Source organism: Petaurus breviceps, unplaced genomic scaffold (genome assembly GCF_028583685.1).
Source record: "Petaurus breviceps papuanus isolate PSGF00001 unplaced genomic scaffold, PetGlider_PUasm1.0 226, whole genome shotgun sequence".
NCBI lineage: Eukaryota > Metazoa > Chordata > Mammalia > Diprotodontia > Petauridae > Petaurus > Petaurus breviceps.
This window is the reverse complement of record NW_027185890.1, coordinates 10,637,899-10,657,184: the sequence shown is the minus strand read 5'-3', so window position 1 is coordinate 10,657,184 and position 19,286 is coordinate 10,637,899. Positions and strand designations below refer to the sequence as shown.

General features: G+C 41.6%; 1 protein-coding gene and 1 long non-coding RNA gene across 3 annotated transcripts in view; one reads left to right on the top strand and one right to left on the bottom strand.

Moving 5' to 3' along the window:
- Positions 1–1,216: 1,216 nt before the first annotated feature.
- The window catches only part of LOC138166881 (uncharacterized), a 32,225-nt gene continuing 14,155 nt past the window's right edge, over positions 1,217–19,286 (bottom strand). Inside the window, exon 3 of the long non-coding RNA XR_011169760.1 lies at positions 1,217–2,422. This is a non-coding gene — a long non-coding RNA (uncharacterized lncRNA). The remainder of the gene's footprint in view (positions 2,423–19,286) is intronic.
- EPB41L4B (erythrocyte membrane protein band 4.1 like 4B) overlaps positions 4,858–19,286 on the top strand; it is a 248,062-nt gene continuing 233,633 nt past the window's right edge. For both annotated transcript variants that reach the window (XM_069095377.1, XM_069095376.1), the window contains exon 1: positions 4,858–5,148. In XM_069095377.1, the coding sequence (XP_068951478.1) occupies positions 4,858–5,148 (291 nt within the window). The remainder of the gene's footprint in view (positions 5,149–19,286) is intronic.

The window sequence follows — 19,286 nt, the reverse complement described above, 5'->3', positions numbered from 1 at the left end:
CACACACACACACACACACACACACACACACACACACACACACACACGGGTTAAGAATCCTTGCTGTAGAAGAAAATAATTCTGAGTTATTTGAAGTTTCTTAATTGCTGAAGGGTTATCTCCTGGGTGCTTGACAGATGTTTTGATATTGAAAATATGAAATTTAATCACTACCTATCTTGGAGTGTCAAGCAAGTCTTGTGTTGTTTGTGTTCAAAATATCTAGGTATTTTTATAGAACCATTTCCTGCAGTATGGTATTCAAGGTTATTTTTTTTTAATTATCATGTGCTTCTGGGAGACCTATGATCCTTATATTATCTTTGCCCATTTTGCTTTCAAGGTTAGTCACTTTAGGTTATATAGAATTTAAATTGTCCTTGTTTTCTCTTCTTCCAACTGTTTTTTTTTCTTTTCCCATTTCTGTATTTCCAGGTTCCATATCTCTCATTTTTCTTTTTGGAGACTCTACTTCTTTGGAAAGATTCTCCATCATATGCTTTAAATTCTCTACCTTGTTGTTTTTAATTCTGATTTTAAAATTCATTTTTTAAACATAATTTCCATCCTAATATCTTCTTTTAACAGTTTACTTATTGAGAAACTCATACAATAAGTTATAGCCTTTATTGAATTTTCATGGGTTTTAAAATTTTATTCTTTGAATTTTCCCTTATTTTTCTTTTTATCTGTATTAATTCCTCAATTGGTTTATGTTAGAGCTTTAAGCCTTTTTTAATATTCCCAGGTGCTTGTCTTTGGCTACTTTCCTCAATTTTTCGTCCCTTTCCTTTCCATTGCTATATTTATCACTGAATGGGTATCCTCAATCTTATTATGATGACAGAGGTTGGGCATGTGGGCTTATTGCAGGGAGTAGGTAGAAGAGGAAAGACTGAAGATTAGAGAGGGGGGATAATCCTAGAGGTAAATCTGCTGCAACAAAGTGGAGGAGATGGAATCAAGGGTACATCATGTACAAGGGTTGATCTTTGCAAGAAGGGGCACTTCTTCATAAAAGACTGGAATAAAGGAGAATATAATGGAGGGTGAAGTCCTTTTGAGATGTTGTTATTGCTGTTTGTTCATCATTCTCAGAGAGGACCATGACATCAGGGAAGTGGATGTCATGACATGCAAGTGAATTGGATTCAAGTGAAGGAGGGCTGTGCAAAGCCACTTTATCTTCTGGATGACTGGAGATGGCCCTCTTTTGAGATGTAGGAAAGGGAAGAAGAGAGTGCTCAAGAATAGTTTCTATTTTCTCCATAAATCAAGGGTGAAGTGATATCCTTCACTGACAGGGTGTTTAAAAGGTCTTGCTATGATGAGATTGATGTGAGAGGTATGATGAGAGATCCCTCTCTGATGCATTGAGGGATTTTTTTCCACAGTTCTTTTCAGTAAAGCATGAGAAAGATGGGAGAAATAGTTGATGGGAATAATCCTAGGGTTGTAGTTTGACAAGGTATTAGCAAAAAACATAGAGATCAAAATATTTTAAAGTAGAGGATAGTATAAAGTTGAACAGGTTAACTCTAGGGTCAAAATTGGAGAGGCAAGAAAGGGTGATGATCTGGGAGAGCACTTGGGAATTCAGGGAAGTCCTCATAATTATAATTATCATCATTAATATCAAAATGTACTAAATCGCTCTTCTCTATATTATTTTACTAAGTAAATTATATATTTGCAGTTTCAGTCCTCTAACAGTTTTTGAGAGAAAAAGAAAAACTCACCACTAGCAGTGACTTACAATTTTCTTTTTTGCCTTTTTTTTGGAAACTTATAATTTTCAACATTTAATACCACAAAACCTCAGAACTGGAAGAGACCTTAGTGGACATCATCTTCCATTCAACCTGTATCTAAATCTAAATTTACATTCAGGAAAGGCAAGATAGTACAGTGGCAAGAACCTTGATAAGGGACTCAAAAGACCTTGGTTCAAATCTTGTCTGTTTCTGTGACATTTGGTGAGTTGTTTAACCTCTCTCTAGGGCCACAGTTTCTCATTTGTAAAATAAAGGGGTTGGAAGAAATGGAAATCTATGATCATATATATCCCCAACAAGTGGCTATCCAGTTTCTGCTTGAACACCTTCAGCAATGCGAAACTTCCTTGCTCCAGTGCTTTACACCAATTCTGGACAGCTCTAATTGTTGGAATGTTTTCCCTTTTATTGAACCAAAAGCTAACTCTTTTTAGATCTTATGTGTTCTTCCTAGTTAATAATGATAGTAATTTCTAACATTTATATGTCTCTTTTCTATTTATAAAGTGTTTTTCTCATAAAAACCTGGTGAGGTAAGCAGTATGAGAACCATTTCCATTTCTTTTTGTTGTTGTTGCAGATATATTTTGATTGGAATTGCAATCCTGGATTATCAGCATTTATGTCGCATAATACTCCTCAGCCCACTGTAAAAAAAAATAACAAAAACAAAGTCACATAAACCAAGGGACTGTACTTGTACTAGTAAGGAGAAAGAATCAGATTTCTTTGAACACTGTTCCAGTTTTACATGGCACAGCTTTACATATTTATAGGTTTGAGGAAGGGGAAGAGGAATGGTAATATTACGAGATGGTGAGAAAAATGTCAAAGATGTTACATAATATTTTGTGGTTTATATGTTTTCATTCTAATTCTGTAATATCTATGTTTTACAAAACAATTTGCCTCAAATTGGTCCCTTTAATTTCCTAAGAATGTTCTTGTCATATCAGTCCTAATTGTCAAGCTTTCTCCAAGATGGTGTCAGTTTTGTTCTTCTTCAGGAAACCACTGCCCAAGGATGTCAGATGACTTACATAATACCAGACTACTTAGTATTCACATTATTTAGAGACCAAGAGTTCTTATACATTGTAGTAGCCTTCTGTAGACAACCTGAATCAACCAAGAAGGCCTGATTTCATGTGACCTATAATGATATAGGGCTGGAGTTGGATCCCAACAGGGGCAGAGAACTCTTCACTTCGAAACCTGGCACGGATATGGTTAAAGAAAGACTTATCTTTGGACAGGTATTCTGCATGCTGAATGCTTCATTAATTCCATGAGGTGATAACCTCCACTTCTTTTACTATATTCTTTGGAGCTTTGAGATGGACACAGAATGTTGATACAAAAAGATGACTTGTAGGTACAGAGAACAGGCATTTGATAAATACTTGTTGATCGATAATTATCTGACTCATATCAAACAAAATGAGGCCCTTGTGCACCTTTGCTTCCTTCAAGTCTCAGGTAAAATTTCATCTTCTTCAAGAAAACTTTTCCAATCCCCCTTAATACTAGCTTGCCTGAGATCACCTCTAAATTTTCTTGTCAGTCAAGAAGCCTTTGCTAAATTCGAGGCACTGGGCTAAGGGCTGGGGATAGGAACAAATAGTCTCTAATCTCAAGGACCTCACAGGCTAATGGGGGAGACAAGATGCAACCAACTATGTATAAATAAACTATATACAGGATAAATTGTAGATAATCCAACAGAGGGAAGGCACTAGAATTAAGGGAGATTGGGAAAGGCTTGTTTGCACATAGTTGTTTAAATGGTATCTTCCCCCATTCTATTGTGAGATCTTTAAGAGCAGGGATTGTTTTTTTTTTTTTTTTTGGTTTTATCTTTAAAAAACATACATATCCCTAGGGTTTAGCACAATTCCTGGCACACAGCAGACTCTTAATAAACGCCTGTTGACTTCACTTGTCACACTGTTAATCTTAAATACAATGAGCAGTCAGATTAAGCAACAGCTTCCAGACGAAGGCCAGGACAGGTTGAGGGGCAGAGTAGAAAAGGAAAAAAGCCGCAGGGCGCTGATATTCACTCCAGCCCGGAGTTCATTCCTTCACACGCCCACCTATAAGGATTCCTTCGGAAGGATCTTGGGGTGCCAGAAACACGTCTAGGTACACCCAAGTCTATGCGTACACGCCTGAACACAAGCACAGCAGTAGAAGGTATTCGCCTGCAGGGGGTGGCATGGATTTAGGGTGTAAACGTCTAGTCCAAACCCAAAAGAGTAAATACTGCAATATCAAGAACAGCTGCCTCGCTAAGCAGAGAGGAAGCTAAACCAGAGGGGAAAGGGGGGGGGGGGGGGGGGGGGGGGGGGGGGGGGGGGCAAGTCACGTTTCCACGATGGTTGTTTGGCTTATGCCAAGGAAATACTAGGTTCTCCACTTCGGGGGCGTGACTGCAGGGGAGGGGAGGGTTCGTGGATGGTGTGTGCGAGTGTGTGCTGGCGCTCGCCAGGAGCACGCAGGCGCCTTTCTCCAGTTGTGCACTCCTGTGGTGGTGTGAGAAAGAGGAGCAGCCGAGCCGTCCGCTCTCCCTCCCTTCCTCCCCACCCGGGGAAGGGAACCCGAGGAAACCCAGGGCGGCCGCCCAGCTCCGACCACTCATCCCTCTCCTTCCCCTCCCCCTCTCCTCCCCCGCCCCTCCACGCGGGGAAGGCACGGGAGACCAGAGGGAGCCAGGAATCCAGCCTCGCAGCATTGCAGTCCCAAGAACGACTGCTGCTGCAGCTGCTGTTGCGGCGGCGGAGGCGGCAGCATTGGCGGGACTTTTCCTCCGGGAGGCGGAGCAGCTGGGACTACCGGTTGCACCGAGAGACGGCGGGGAAACCCTCTCCTTTCCAGCCCAGTCCGCACCCCTGCGCGCACACTCGGCCCCACTCCCCGAGCCAGCCCGGGCCGGCCGCGGGCCGTGCAGCAGCCCCCGGGCCTGGGCTGGAGCGCTGACAGCTTCGGCGGCATCCCGGGAGCGGCGGCGGGCCCGGGCGTGCGGGCAGCAAGCGCGGGAAGGGGGTCCAGGTGGCGGGCAGCCGTGCGGGGGCGCCCCAGGATGCTGAGCTTCCTGCGCAGGACCTTTGGCCGGCGGTCGATGCAGCGCTACGGGCGGGGAGCGGCTGGGCGCGGGGCCGGCAGGCTGGGAGACGAGCGGGACGGGGGTCTTCGGGGGGCCTCTTCGGCTCCCCTGCCAGCTGCCCCCGGGGGCAGCGTGTTCCCCCCCGGCTGCGGGCCCGTGCTCACCGGGGGAGCCGCGGTCCACATTCCAGCGGCCGGAGTGGGCAAGGCGGCTCTCTATTGCCGGGTCTTCCTGCTTGATGGGACAGAAGTGAGCGTGGACCTGCCGGTAAGTGCAAGATCGCCGACCCCCTCCCGTGCCCCTCTGTATGCATCTCCCCCGCCCCCCGTTCCTGTTCTCCTGGGGAAGGGCGGGGGGGGGGTGGTGGTGGTGGTTAGGCCGACCTTAGTGGCTCAAAGGCCCTGGCCTGCCTCGGGAGGTGGGGCGGGGTCTCAGGTGTCTCCCAGACAGCCCCTCCCCCAGATTCTCCTGCTTGGACCTAACCAAGTTAGCAACACCCCCTTCCCTTTTCCTCCTCTTATCTCCTCACCCAGGACCAGAAAAGCCTCGTTTTGTTTTTCTTTCATTAAAAAAACAAATTGCTTGTGGCTCTTGTGGGGGTATATGTGAGTGTGTGTGTGTGTGATTTCCTCCTCCTCCCATGGGTCCCCAGATCGCCCTCCATCCCACTTCGGCTCTGCCGGGGCACTAGCCAGCTTGGCCGCCAGTGTGTCTGATCTCTGTGTGTGTCTGTGTGTGTATGTATGTATGTATGTATGCATGTGTGTATGTGCTGGGGGCGGGAGGTGAGGAGGGAGAACCCGGGAAATGGGGGCGGGGGGAATAACACAAAACTTCGGGATTGATGAACTTTATTTGCTGGTTGCAAACGTCGCCCCTCCAGGCGTGTGTATCTGTGTGTGTTGGGGTGGGGGAGTCTGGTGCTGGCCCTTACTGAGCGTAGGGGAACAGGCGTGAGAGATTTCTGGAGGTGCTATCTCTCTGGACTTTCTTCTCGGTGCAAGGTGCACGGGGCCCGCCCGGCCTGGCCGCCTGTGGCTCGGCGGGGGCGGGTGGCTTAGGCTGCCTCGGCCGTAGCCGCAGCAGCCACCGCCGCCGCTGCTGCAGCCGCAGCCGCAGCTCACAGGTGTTTGCTCTCCCTCTCCTCCCTCCATCTCCTCCCTCTCCTCCAATCCCCCGCCCCGCAGAGATCCGGGCGGCGCTGCAGCCCAGTCCGGGTGGGGGTTTAACTGGAGGCGGAATAGATGGTGATTGAGGAGTGGTCCTTTTGGCCAGAGGGGCCAAATGTAGCACCCCCCCCCTTCGCCCCTCCTCCCTCCGCTGGACGCCCTGGGAGCCTCTGGCTGGCTATGCTCCAGGCTCTGGGCCAAATGTCGCCTTTTGTAGCCTTTGGGGATAACTCGAGGACCAAGCGCTAATTTAGAACGACTGTTGCCAAATCTTACCGAGTTTAATGAGAGGAGAAATAGAAGATTTTACTTTTAAATAAAACCTTAAGAGGCGGCATGTTTTACTTGATGATAGAAGTAGGGGGGACCCCAGAGGCTCAAAACTGTTGATGGAGAAATTTTCATTAAAAAAAAAAAAACAACAAAACTCCGCCTGATTTCGGATTTTATGCGACTTGAAGCATTTTTAATCCGTATCAGTTTTATTTCTGAGGAACCTTGTTTGCTCTGTGGGAAATCATTTTTACCATGAAAGTGGCCCTGTTTTGTAGTTATTGTTCCCTGAAAATAAAAGCCAAAATTGAAGTCTTTAAATGTTTAAAAATAACATTGAAGTGTTACTGCTCCCATAGAATGAGTATGTACTTCTTTTTAACTGGGAAAAGAGAACTGAGCTTCTTTATTTGGAGGAGTGAATGGTGCCTTTCTTTTGAAAAGGTGCATAGGCTTCAGATGGAATATGTTATGTTGCTTAGATAGTAGAACTGTTTGGCGTTATCGTGCAATTCTGTACTCAGCTCTGGGAAGGCAAAGCCAGGAACACTTTTATCCAATACACAGAGGTAGTAATACTTTTTATAAAAAGGAGGGGGGTGGTGGTGGTGGAGGTTTTAAGGCCCTATGCATTATTGCCACGATGAAATGGTTTTAAATATGGTCATACTGCATCTATGGTGTTGTGTTTACTCAGTTCTGCCCCCACATTTTAGGAAGTAAATGTAAAAAACTTTTCAGAGAAGGTATCTAGAATGCTGGAAGGGACCTTGGATTCTACCCTAAATGATTAGTTCTCTGGTTAGAATGTAAGCTTTTTGAAACAAGGGCTGTTTGTTGGTTTGTTTTTGTCTTTGTATCCTCAACATAATATTCATAAAAATAATTAATAATAATAGCAGACATTGATAGAGCACTGATGGAGGTGGGTATATGTTGAACCCAATGGAATCCTTTAAAGGAAATAAGAAGGTTTAGCCTGGAATGAAGACTGTCTTCAAGTATTTAGAAGGCTGTCATGTGAAATAGGATCAGACTTGGACTACTTGGCCCCAGGGAGTGAATTAGGAACAAAAGGTAGGCAATATAGAAGAGCTGGATTTAGGATTGCTGTAAGGAAAAGCTTCCTAATGATTAGAGATCTCTAAAAGTAAGAGGCTGCCTGAGGAGATCTGGTACATTCTCTTTTGCTGAAGATCATTAAGTGGTGTCTGGATGATCACATATGGCTCAGTGGCTAGATGGCCTAGAATCAGGAAGACCTGAGTTCAAATCCAGCCTCAGGCACTTACTAGCTTCACTCTGCCTCAGTTTCCTCATCTGTAAAATGAGCTGGAGAAGGAAATGACAAGCCACTTCAGTATCTTTGTCAAGAAAATCCCAAATGGGGTCATGAAAGTTGGGCATGACTGAAAAATGACTGCAACAAAAATGGAATAGGGAAGGAAACAAGCATTTATAGACACACCGTGTTAAGCTTTATAAATACTATCTCCTTTGATTCTCATCACAACCCATTTTATGGTTGAGTAAACTGAGGCAGACAGATGAAGTCATTCTCCTAGGGTCACATAATGTGAACTCTGGTCTACCTGATCCCAGGCCTAGTACTCTATGCTCTGTTCCACCTAGCCGCACCAGCCAGGTTGGGCAGAGTAGATGAAGTCCTGGCCTGGGGAAAACTTCAGTGCAGAGCAGATCCCACCTCAGTCACTAGCTGTGTGACGCTGGATACTTCATCTCTCTAAAGTTTTGTTTCCTTTTTGTTTCCTTATCTATAAAATGGGGATACAAGGACCTATCTCAGTAGGGTTATTGTGAAGATCAAATGGGAGAAGGTTCATAAAGGGCTTTGCCAACCTTAGTTTGCTACGTAAGTGACAGTTACTATTATATTATAAAGGGATTTTGTTCAGGTACTGTTTGGACTACATGAGTTCTGAGGCCCCTCCCAGCTGAGGCTGAGAAAATGCTTATCTGACCAAATTTTTTAAGAAGATGCACTAAATATACACATAAATAGACTTGCAAACATACTAGCACAGGCTTTATGCAGATGATTACATTATCTTGTGGCCCTGTTTTTTTGCATTCCAAAATAATTCATGAGTTTACAAAAGAATTCATTCCAGGATGGAATTTCTTTGAATGTTAAATGCTCCAGTTAAAAATTCCATCCTAAGATTTAAGATATTAATACAATTTGATTTACAAACAGCTTTTATGAACACTTAACTGTGAAAAGTAAGATCTCTAAAAGTAAGAGGCTGCCTGAGGAGATCTGGTACATTCTCTTTTGCTGAAGATCATTAAGTGGTGTCTGGATGATCACATATGGCTCAGTGTATTGGACCTGTCTGTGTGTGTGGGGAGTTCTCTCTCATATATATATAAAATATATTTTATTATATATATACATATACATATATGTATATAACACATATATAATTATAGGATCATAGCTTTAGAGCTGGAAGGATTATAGTTAATTTGATTTCTATTGATAAATTTCTTGCTGCACTTTGAAATCTTACTGTGTTAGCAAAACCTTGTAAAGCAAAGGTAGAGGAATGCCTCCTGGGTGTCCAGCTGCTGCTGGTGGATGAGTGGATGACTGTGGTATAGTGGAGAGAGTGCTGGGATTTTGATGTCAAAAGACCTGGGTTTACGTATCCAAATAGCTAGCCATGTGACCATCCATAACCTTTCTGAATCAGTTTCCCCATCTGTGATATAGAATAGTTAACACTGATTTCTGAAGAAAGGGGAATATATAAATGAGAGTTGTTTTTATTATTGTTAATGACATCCTTTGGGCTACTATTCCTTTGTTATGTGAGCAGATGGGGTGTGTATGTCTGTGTGTCTTTGTGTGTCTGTGTCTGTGTGTTGTTAAATCAGACCAGAGGTCTTCAAAGAGAAACTGTACAAACTACTGGCAGTTTCCCCTCAATGTTTTGTTCAGTCCCAGACTGGTTTTATCTGCTGTCTGTCTTTAATAAATTTTTTATCAAATGGTTTAGACAAAGTGTTCAAAGATGTTTCTGAATGCTGGTCTCATATACATTTAGGAGTAATGGAGTCAGATTAGTGTAAGGTACTCAAGAAGTTTCAGTGTTGCAAGGGTCACTTCTAGGGCAGTAATTACACAGGGTCATTTGGAAAAGGGGAGCAATTTCCTATTTGGGGATACCCAGGTACCCTTCCCTTCCCCCTTCTGGAAGTTTTGAGGGGGGAAACCTTAAGTCACTGAGGGAGACAATGAATATATTGCCTTCCACCATTCCTGATCATTGCCCCAGTGAACTGTGAATTAGTATCAGGTCAACCCAGGATATAACAGTTAATTAAAACCATGACTGGGTGGCCTAATTGTAATTGATGGCTTAGCTAGCCAGTAACGTTAGTATAAAGAAAGACAGGACTGGTAATCTTGGAAATGGAAGCCAAGGCAGCACATTTCAAAGCCACTCTTGAGGAAGAATTGCTAAGACTTGGTGCTTGATGGCAGATAGTAATGACAATAACAAATGTATATAAACTATTACATTGACAACCATTATTATCTCATTTAATGCAGAGAAAAAAGAGGGAAGACTCCCAAGTGTTCATAGCTGAGTGATTAGGGGAATGGTGAGGAAGTTTGAGGCAGTAAGAGGGAGATTGGGAAGGGACCATTGTGGGGCAGGGGTAAGAGGACAGAATAAGTAAGAGCATTTTCTATCATGTTGTATATTTCATGTCAGATCATTGTCCTGTGAGATGGAGGTGTCCTTGGACAAGAGAGAGATTGAGACTTGTGTGTGTGTGTTTCTGTGTGTCTGTGTGAGTGTGTGTGTGTGTGTGTGTGTGTGAGTTTGTGACTAAGCTTCTTTGGAGAGACTGCCCCTGCCCTCATGGAACCCCCAGAGATATGAGGACTCAGGGTGGAAGATCTGGGGGACAAAGATAAGGATCAAAGATTAGGGTATTCTCTGGAGGGAGAACCAGTGAACATCAAAAAATCGAAGAATAGAGGGAAGGAAGAAGGGGAGAAATACGAGAGCATAATATATAGGGCTGGGATTTAAAGGGACAATGGAAAGAAAAAGAGAGGGGTAGAGCTTTAGGAGAAAAAACCCTAGATTTAGTGGACCTGGGACTGTATACTGGAAATGCCATCTGTTTTCTCCCTGTGTGAATTTGAGCAAAGCATTTAACTTCTCTTGGCTTCAGTTTTCTCTTCTGTAAAATGAGGTCTTTGGGGCAGCTAGGTGGCAAAGTGGATAGAGTGCCAGGCCTGAGTCAGGAACACTCATCTTCCCAAATTCAAATCCGACTTCAGAAACTTACTAGTTTAGTGACTCTGGGCAAGTCACTTAATCCTGTTAGCCTCAGTTTCCTCATCTGCAAAATGAGCTGGAGAAAGAAATGACAGCCCACTCCAGTATCTTTGCCAAGAAAACCCCAAATGGGGTCATGAAAAGTCAGACATAACTGAAAAGGACTGACCAGCAACGACAACAAAATGAAGTCTTTGGACCAGGTGACTTCTCCGGTATTTTGGAATTCTCAATCTATGATTCGGAGATACTGTGGAAGAAACATAATGGTCCAAAAAGTGGAGTCCATTGAGACTATGGAGAGATGAAAGCAATTGATATTGTAGAGGAAAAGGATGAGTGTGGACTAACGTTGGGGGAGGGTGGGTTGGGGTAAGATGGTGGAAGGGGGGGGCAGCAGCATTTGCAACCCAGGAAGTTTATTTTGGGAGAAGGAGGAGGGTTAGCCAGAGCAGCAGCTAATGACTTAGTAAGACTCTGTTCTCAATCAGATACCATAGGAATTAGAGATGGAAGGTACCTTAAAAATCACTTTTTCCATCTTTTATCATTTTAAAGACCGCATATAGGTAGTTAATAAAAGATGGGGAAACTGAGGCTCAGAACCTTGACTAAGGTCATGGGACTGATCAGGCATTGGAATCTAGCTCTTTCCCCCATTAGAATACACTCTTTTCCTCTAAACCATCCTACTGTCTTTCTATATGAAACAGCTTAAAGACTAATCTCAGTTTATATCCAAATGTACCTTTTAAAAACAAATTTAAGCCAAAGTTTCTAGGGGCTTCAAACAGATTGACTACTAGTTTAATATTCTTTTCTACTACACCTGGTTTGAATGCCTGTCTTTGACTATGCAAATAAAATGATCATGCAAATTGCCTTATTTTTTTTCCCTTTGCCTTTAGAGAGACTTTGACCTGTTATTGTGGGAGGAGGACATCTTTTCATCTGATTCAAATGAAAGTCAGGCCAGCTGGGGTCCAAAGATACCTAAGTAGTAAGAAGAAGATAGCCCCATGAAACCAGTATTATTCTTTGTAGAGTTTCCAAGAAATCAGACCATTGATCTTCCCTCCCTCTCAAGTGGGCAAAAAGAAAAATGTTTGCTATATGTTTCTGCTTTCTGCCTCATGTTTCACTTCTGGAGAGTGGAGAAACCAACCCTGCCTGCTTCCTTGACTACCATGCTCCACCCTTCCCCTCCTTTACAGCGTGACTAAAGATTGTCTCTTCCAGGAAACTTTCCTTAATTAATACCAGTCTGTAGCCATCATTCTTTACTTATTTCAGTTCAATTAAAGAAAAACAGGTAATGGGACCTTATTGCCTTTGAAATCCTGACCTAAGTAAAACACAAGAGGAGAGAGACAGACATTCACCATACACAGACACACACATGCGTACGCGCGCACACATGTAGGCACCCATTGCAAAAAAAGTCAATTAGGAGACATGACCATGTAAAATGAAACACTAAATAGTGTGGTATAGTACCTTTCTGTTATCTTGAGAACCAGAGAATGCTTGAAATGCCTATTAGTCCGGGAGATCCCTGGATATGAATTGGGCCCAGTGCCCTAAACAGTCTTATAGAAGTTGTGTCAAATAAGGGACAAGGACCTGAATTTGGGATTGGCAGACCTGGGTTTGAATCCTCACTGTTGCCTCTCATTTGAAGAATTGAGAGGGAAGATGTTTCGTAACCTGATAAAGCCCTACCAGTGCTGTACAAGTGAGTTATGATGGTGACGTGGATTAGACCTGGAGTTGGATTGATGTGGGGACCTCCTACATGAAGAGACTCCCTCTACTATTGGAGGGTGTTACCTTCCCTGCAACTTACAGTTTTAGAGAGTTGCCTATCAGTCACTAAATATTATATATTCAGTAAATTGGAGAAACTGCATTTCCCAGTAGTAGTTATTCATATCTCTTTCTATATTAAATCCTGTAATCTCTTAGGATTAATTAAATATAAAGTTACTGAAGACAAGTCATTAACAGTGAAATTAAAAGTGAACACCTACTATGTGCCAAAGCACTGGGGATAGAACAAGAAGCAAAAAGCAGCTCTGGTCCTACAGGCTCAGTGACCGACCCAGAGTCACAGCCATGACGTGTCAATGGGGGCCTTCAACCCAGGGCTTCCTGGCTCTACAGCCTTTACTAAAAGGACGTCACTCACAATTCAGGCCACCATCAGGAAAAGCCGTTTTTTATGTTGCAGTTACCAATTATACTTAGTCCTGCTATATTCTCATTCAAGAGCTGGTATTATGAAAGGCTTTGGTTTTTTTGAGGTTTGTAAAATGAAACTGGAAGGCATTGTCAGATGTATTCTGGGGCTCAGCTGAGATTCTCCTCAGTAGAACAAAGGTGAATGCACTACTTGTTCACTGACATCAGAGAATTTTGACAAAATAATGGTCTCAATTATTTTTTGAAATCAATTAGAAAAAAATATTTTATCAGTGTCACCAGGCCTGGAAATGGAAAGCAGCTTTAGAAAGCTGTGTACAAACACTAGCTTCATATATATGGCTCTCCATCAAAAGAAAGCCCATCTGATTTTGCCCCGGGCAGCTCAGGTTAGCTGATTAGAGAACGGAGTGCTTGGGAAGAAGAGCTGCTGGAATGGTAAATAGTTGTGTGGGTAGCACCTGGAGAGGGATGGTTGACAGCCTTTGAAAAACCAGAGGATAGCATGTCCAAGTGTGCCAGCACAGTGACGTAGAGTTTTGACATTGGGAATGGGAGAAGGGGAAGATGAAAGTATTTAGCTGGAGACTTTAGCTGGGTCAGGGAGTGAGCAGTTGAGTGTTTTTCATTTTGGTGGGTAGAGACCCTTTTTACAAAGGTACATGATCTTCTTTCAGAGTAAAAACCATTAGCTTCCAAAGGCAGTTTAAAAGGTTCCCCCCTCCACACACACTTTTGTTAAGTTGTTTTTAAGTTGTGTCTGATTCTTCCTGATGTCATTTGGGGTTTTCTTGGCAAGGATGCTGAAGTGGTTTGCCATTCCTTTCTCCAGCTCATTTTACAGATGAGGAAACTGAGGCAAACAGGATTAAGTGACTTGCCCAGGGTCACCCAGCTAGTATCTGAGGCTGGATTTGAACTCAGAAAGAAGTCTTCCTGACTCTAGATCTCATGTTCTATCTACTGAACCACCTAGTTGCCCTCTCTCTGACCTAGTTGCAGGTTTTTTTTTTCATTTATGGATGAGAAATTTCTCTTGTTTTAGAGTTTTGAAAGAGGACAGAGTTGACTTTGTGAGGCAGCTTGTAGAGTAAGTGTTGGATTTGAAGTAAGAAGATCTAGGTTTTATTCCTAGTATTGCTTTCTTCCAGCTGCTTGATCTTAAGTAAATTTCTTCATTTGCAAAATGAACATAATATGTATGCAACTTTCCTCATAATACTCTTTTAAAGTGTAATAGGGTTACAAAGTCATCAGCCTTATTATAGGTTACCCCTCTGCCTGCTACTTGGCCCATTCCTATATTTAATCATATTCTAACCTCTAGGATAATTCAGATAAATGTTTATATATTTCTTCATTAATAATATTTCAACATTTCTTAGTTATTTAAACTCAACCAAGTTCATCAAATTATTACATATTAAAGAAACTGGAGAAACCTCATTTCCCATCAGTAGTTATTCATATTTCTGTTAAATCCTATAATCTCTTAGGATTAATTAAATATTAAAATTACCAAATAGACATTTCATTAACAATGAAATTAATAGTAAGACAAAATCCTGGGAAATTACGTACATTATTTTAGCTGAGAGAAACAACTCACAACCAGTGGCCCCTCAAACCCTCATTGTAATGGCAGATGATTCTTCCTTCACTTCTAAAGGTACCATCTCAAATCCTTTTATTCACTATGTAGTTGTAACAAGTCTTTGAAAGCATCTTCATCTTCTTTGCAAAAGAAAGGTTACGAAAGATTCTGACCGAGGTCATCAGACTCCTAATATGGTGCTTTTGCCACTAAATTCAGAGAGGCCCACTACCAGAGTCTTGTTCTTATAACTGTAATTTATTGTTATACCATTGCATATTAATACTTCAGATGAAATAATGACATGACATGAAGGCAGGACTCCATATTTGGTGGTATGTAAATAGAAGTAGAGAAGTCAGATGATGAGAGTAACCTAGGTGTGAATGGTAAATAGGACAAGGGAGTAAAGGGTGTAGGATAGTATATTTTTGAAGTTATTAACCATTGGGTTAAGACTTTGAAGAGAGGAAAGGCTGGACGTGGAGCAATATGTGACTCATCAAAGTAGAGGTCAGTAAGACAAGCTCCAGACAAGCCAGCTGAGGATGAAGGAGGAAACCAAGTCCTTGACCGTTTTGCTGCCTCTTTTTTGGCCAGTCAATCAGCTTCCATCATCCTCTGTTTCCTCATCTGAAGAATGGAAGTATAGTAGATAGTCTTTGAGGTCCCTTTCAGTTCTAGATCCATGAGCCTAAATTATTTATCTAATATTGGTTTTTTCCTCTGGTTTCTGAGTCATAGGATTTAGAAATGAAAGAGACAGAGGCCAGCTACTCTAACCTTTTCATTTTATATGTGAGGAAACTGAGTCCAAAAGAAGTCAAAATGACTTGTCAAAGGCCACACAGGGGAGAGGTAGAATTTGAACCCATGTCTTTAGACTCCAAAGCCAAAGCTTTCTACTATGTAGCTTTACTTAATAATTTTTTTCTCCTTCCACATTTTGACATATTTTAACATTCCAAACATTTACAGATTACAGCTACTCTTAGAGAATCTCTTGTAATAAAGTAAAACAGTTAAATGAAACTTTCTTAGTGACCTCATTTGAAAGTGTATGACATATTTCGCATCTGTAATGCCTCCCTCCCCCCACCCCTATTAAAAAAGAATTATCTAAATCCATTTTATCTCCTTCCTGCCCCTTTCCTCACCTGATTGGAAAAGGAAAAAAGGAAAAAAATTCTGGTAACAAATATGCATAGTCAAGCAAAACAAATCTCCTCAATGGTCGTATGTAAAAATATATACATCTCATTCTGTACCCTAAAATCTCTCATCTGTCATTGATAGTATGTTTCATCATCATTCCTCTAGAATCATGAATGGTCATTGTATGAATCATAATTCTTATAGGTTTCAAAATTTTTACAGTGTTGTTGTTATTGTATAAATTATTCTTCTGGTTCTGCTCTTCATTACTTATCAGTTTATAAAAAAAAACCTAGGCTATATATAGCCATATGGAAAAAATACCTTGAACCACTACTAATCAGAGAAATAGAACTTTAAGCAATTTTGAGGTTCTATATCATACCTATCAGAGTAGGTAGCAAAGATGACAAAAAAGGAAAATAAATGTTTTTAGGAAATCCTCCTGAAACTATCTTTAAAATCCCATATATACTCTGCCTGGGAAGAGGATTTCATATCATCTCATTTGGGGAATCCCAATAAGATTCCTTTCTAAGATGGGGGTCACAAAGAGGAAGCACCTTTCTTTCACACAGTTTCCCTGGGACTTAGCCTTCAATAAGGAGCTGATTACCCCTTGCAATACTGATCAGGGGTCTGAGACCTGCAAGGTCATTCACAAATCTGAGCAGTTATCCAAGAATCAACACATTGGGGGGGGGGGCGTGAGGTGGGGGTGGGAGTTGGAATCAGGAAGAACTGGGATGGGGTTAGATCCAAATACCATTGTGTAAGTCAGGTTTCATGTACTAATGCAGAAAGAAAAGAGGGGATGGTTGGTTAATTGTATCCATAAAAGTAGATCAAGCTACTTCCTTTAAAAAAAGTTTTGTTTTTTTTAATGACAGTTTTCTCTCACTCTAATTTACTTTCCTCTAATGTGAAAAATTACAACATATGGTTATAGTCAAGCAAAACAAATTTTTGTTTTGTCCATGTCCAAAAATATGGGTTTCATTCTGTACTGATTCCATTACCCCTTTGTCAGGAGGGTGAGTATCATGCCTCATATAAATCCTCTGGAATGATGTTTAGTCATTTTGCTGATTTGAGTTAAGTCTTTCTAAATTCCTTGCCCTTCCAGTGTTGTTCTTATAAATTGTTCTCCTAGTTCTGCTCACTTCACTCTATATCAGTTTATACAAGTCTTCCCAACCAATGCTGCTTTTTAAAGGACAGTTGGTATTTAAAGGGACTGACTTCCCTGGATGCTGTGTGAGCCATGACAGCTAGCCAAATGGAAGGAATTTTGAGAGATCATCTAGTTCAACCTCCTTTGTTTTATAAGTGAAGAAACTGAGACTAAGAAAGTTAAATGACTTTCTACAAGGTCACATGGATAACAATAGAAGTAGCATGTTTGTATAGGGGCAAGAGCAGTGTAAGCTGGGGTCCAAGGATCTTGAGAACCTATAATAGCAAAGATAGGTCTTCTGTCACCCAGCCCCAGTGCTGTTTCCAGTATCCCATGTTGCCGTGGCAGAGTAGAGACCAGAGAAGAGCCTGGGTTGCTTGGTTCAATAGTCTTTCAACAATGCCATAATACCTTGCTCTAAGTCTTTCCATAAATTGTATAATGAAACAGGTCACCTAAATGACTATCCCTTTTTACTTTAAGTGTGTCATGGAATAACTTTAAGGTTACTTTAGCAAGCCTTTACATTCATCACTTTTCCCATCAAAGAGTTACAGGGATGTCTACCTCAAGCATGTGAAGACTTCCCCTATGCAATGGGCAGATGAGAACAATTTGTTCCAGTGGCCAAGAAGGTCATCTGCTGCATCCCAGCCAGTCATCTTGATTTTTGTCCTGCCACTGGACTTTATTCACCCTGGAAGAGTGAGTGAGGCTGATAACTTTGTGTGACTCTGTTTCACTTAAAGCCAATTCACGAGCAAGTCAGGATGTCACCTTCATATCGTTGGTGCTCTTTGAAAATGAAGGACCAACAGCACCAACAACAATTTCCTCAAAATATAAGCATTAATTTGTAGTTATAGAAAAAGAAAGAAAGAATTGGGAGTTAGGGAGGGTGGGTTTTAGTCTTCATTTTGCTAACAACTTAAATTGTGTGACATTGGGAAAGTCACCTCTTTGGGCCTCAGATTCCTTCTCTATAGAATGAAAGGGTTGAACTAGAGAATTTCTAAGGTCTCTCCTAGTTCTAACATTGTAGGATTCTGTTATTCTAATTCATTGTTAGTTATGTTCTATATATAAAACTTTTCTAAAAAGATTTCATGATTATATGTATTCTAATACCATATAATTAGAAGTTATAATTAATATTCTAGATTTTTGAACAGTCATCTATAGCTTTTTTTAATAACAATAGGGTTTAAAAAAAACAAGTGTTTTGGGGAAGAAGGTAAAACAACCATCTAAATACACAATTTAAACTAAAAGTCGAAATTCTTTTGGATAGCAATTTTTCATTTTTATCTGTACCAATACTTGCGCCTGTTCCTGGAATTTCTTAACAATTATTTCTCACAGTGCTTCCATAATGATGTCTTTTCCTTTCTGAACTAGTGCCACACCAGGAAGGTTTCCATTTTCCTTTCCTAGCCAACTAGGACAGCCAACATGTACAAAACTGAACTCATTAGCTTTTTTCCAAACCCTGCCTCTTCCTAATTACTATTGAGGGTACCACCATCCTCCTGGTCACCCAGGCTTTCATCCTAAGGGTCATCCTTGACTCCTCACTCTCTCCCTCCCCCTTTAATATACTCGGTCACCAAGTTCTTCCTAACATCTCTCCAATATTCCTCCCTTCCTGATACTGCCACCACCCTGCTTCAGGCTCTTAGCACCTTGTGCCTGTACTATTGCAATAGCCTGCTGGTTGTTCTCCTTCCCTCTCACTACTCTTGTCTATCTTTGACTCAGCTTTCAAATTGATCTTCCTAAAACACAAGGTCCCCCTGCTGCCCCCATTCATTCAACTTCAGTGATTCTTGTTTACCTCCGGGATCAAATATAAAGTCCTATTTGACTTTTAAAACCCTTGATAATCTGTCCCTTTCCTATTTTTTCAGTCTTCTTATACCTTACTCCTCACAATCACTCACCCCCCCAATATTAACCATTCTCCCCCACTATAATCCATCTTTATATTTGTGTCCTGGCTTCCTTACCTTCCTTTAAGTCTCAACTAGAGCCCCATTTTTCCATAAGAAGTCTTTGCAAGTCCTTAAATCTTTGTACCTTCCCTTTGCTATTATCTTCAATTTATCCTGTCTGTACCTTGTTTGTATACTGTCTCTCCCATTAGACTGTGAGCTCCTTCAGAAAATGAACTGTTTTTTGCCCTTTTTTGTATTCCCAGGGATCAGCATGGTGCCTGCAACATAGTGAGCACTTAATAAAGCCTCATTGACTTGATATCCACCAGTCCCACAGGTGACTGCTTATTTTGGTAGGAGATGGTGGTGGCAGCAGTCAACATGTGGATGTTTGTTAATTACTAGGACTAGCTGGACATTCATCTCTCAACCCTTCTTTAAGAAAACTTAGATTCATTCATTGCAAGATTCATTCCTCAAACATTCATTTCCTACTAGACATAATGAATACACTGTGCCAGGGATTGGGAGGTATGGAAAAAGAAATAAGACATTGGCCCTACTCTTCTGGAATTAGAG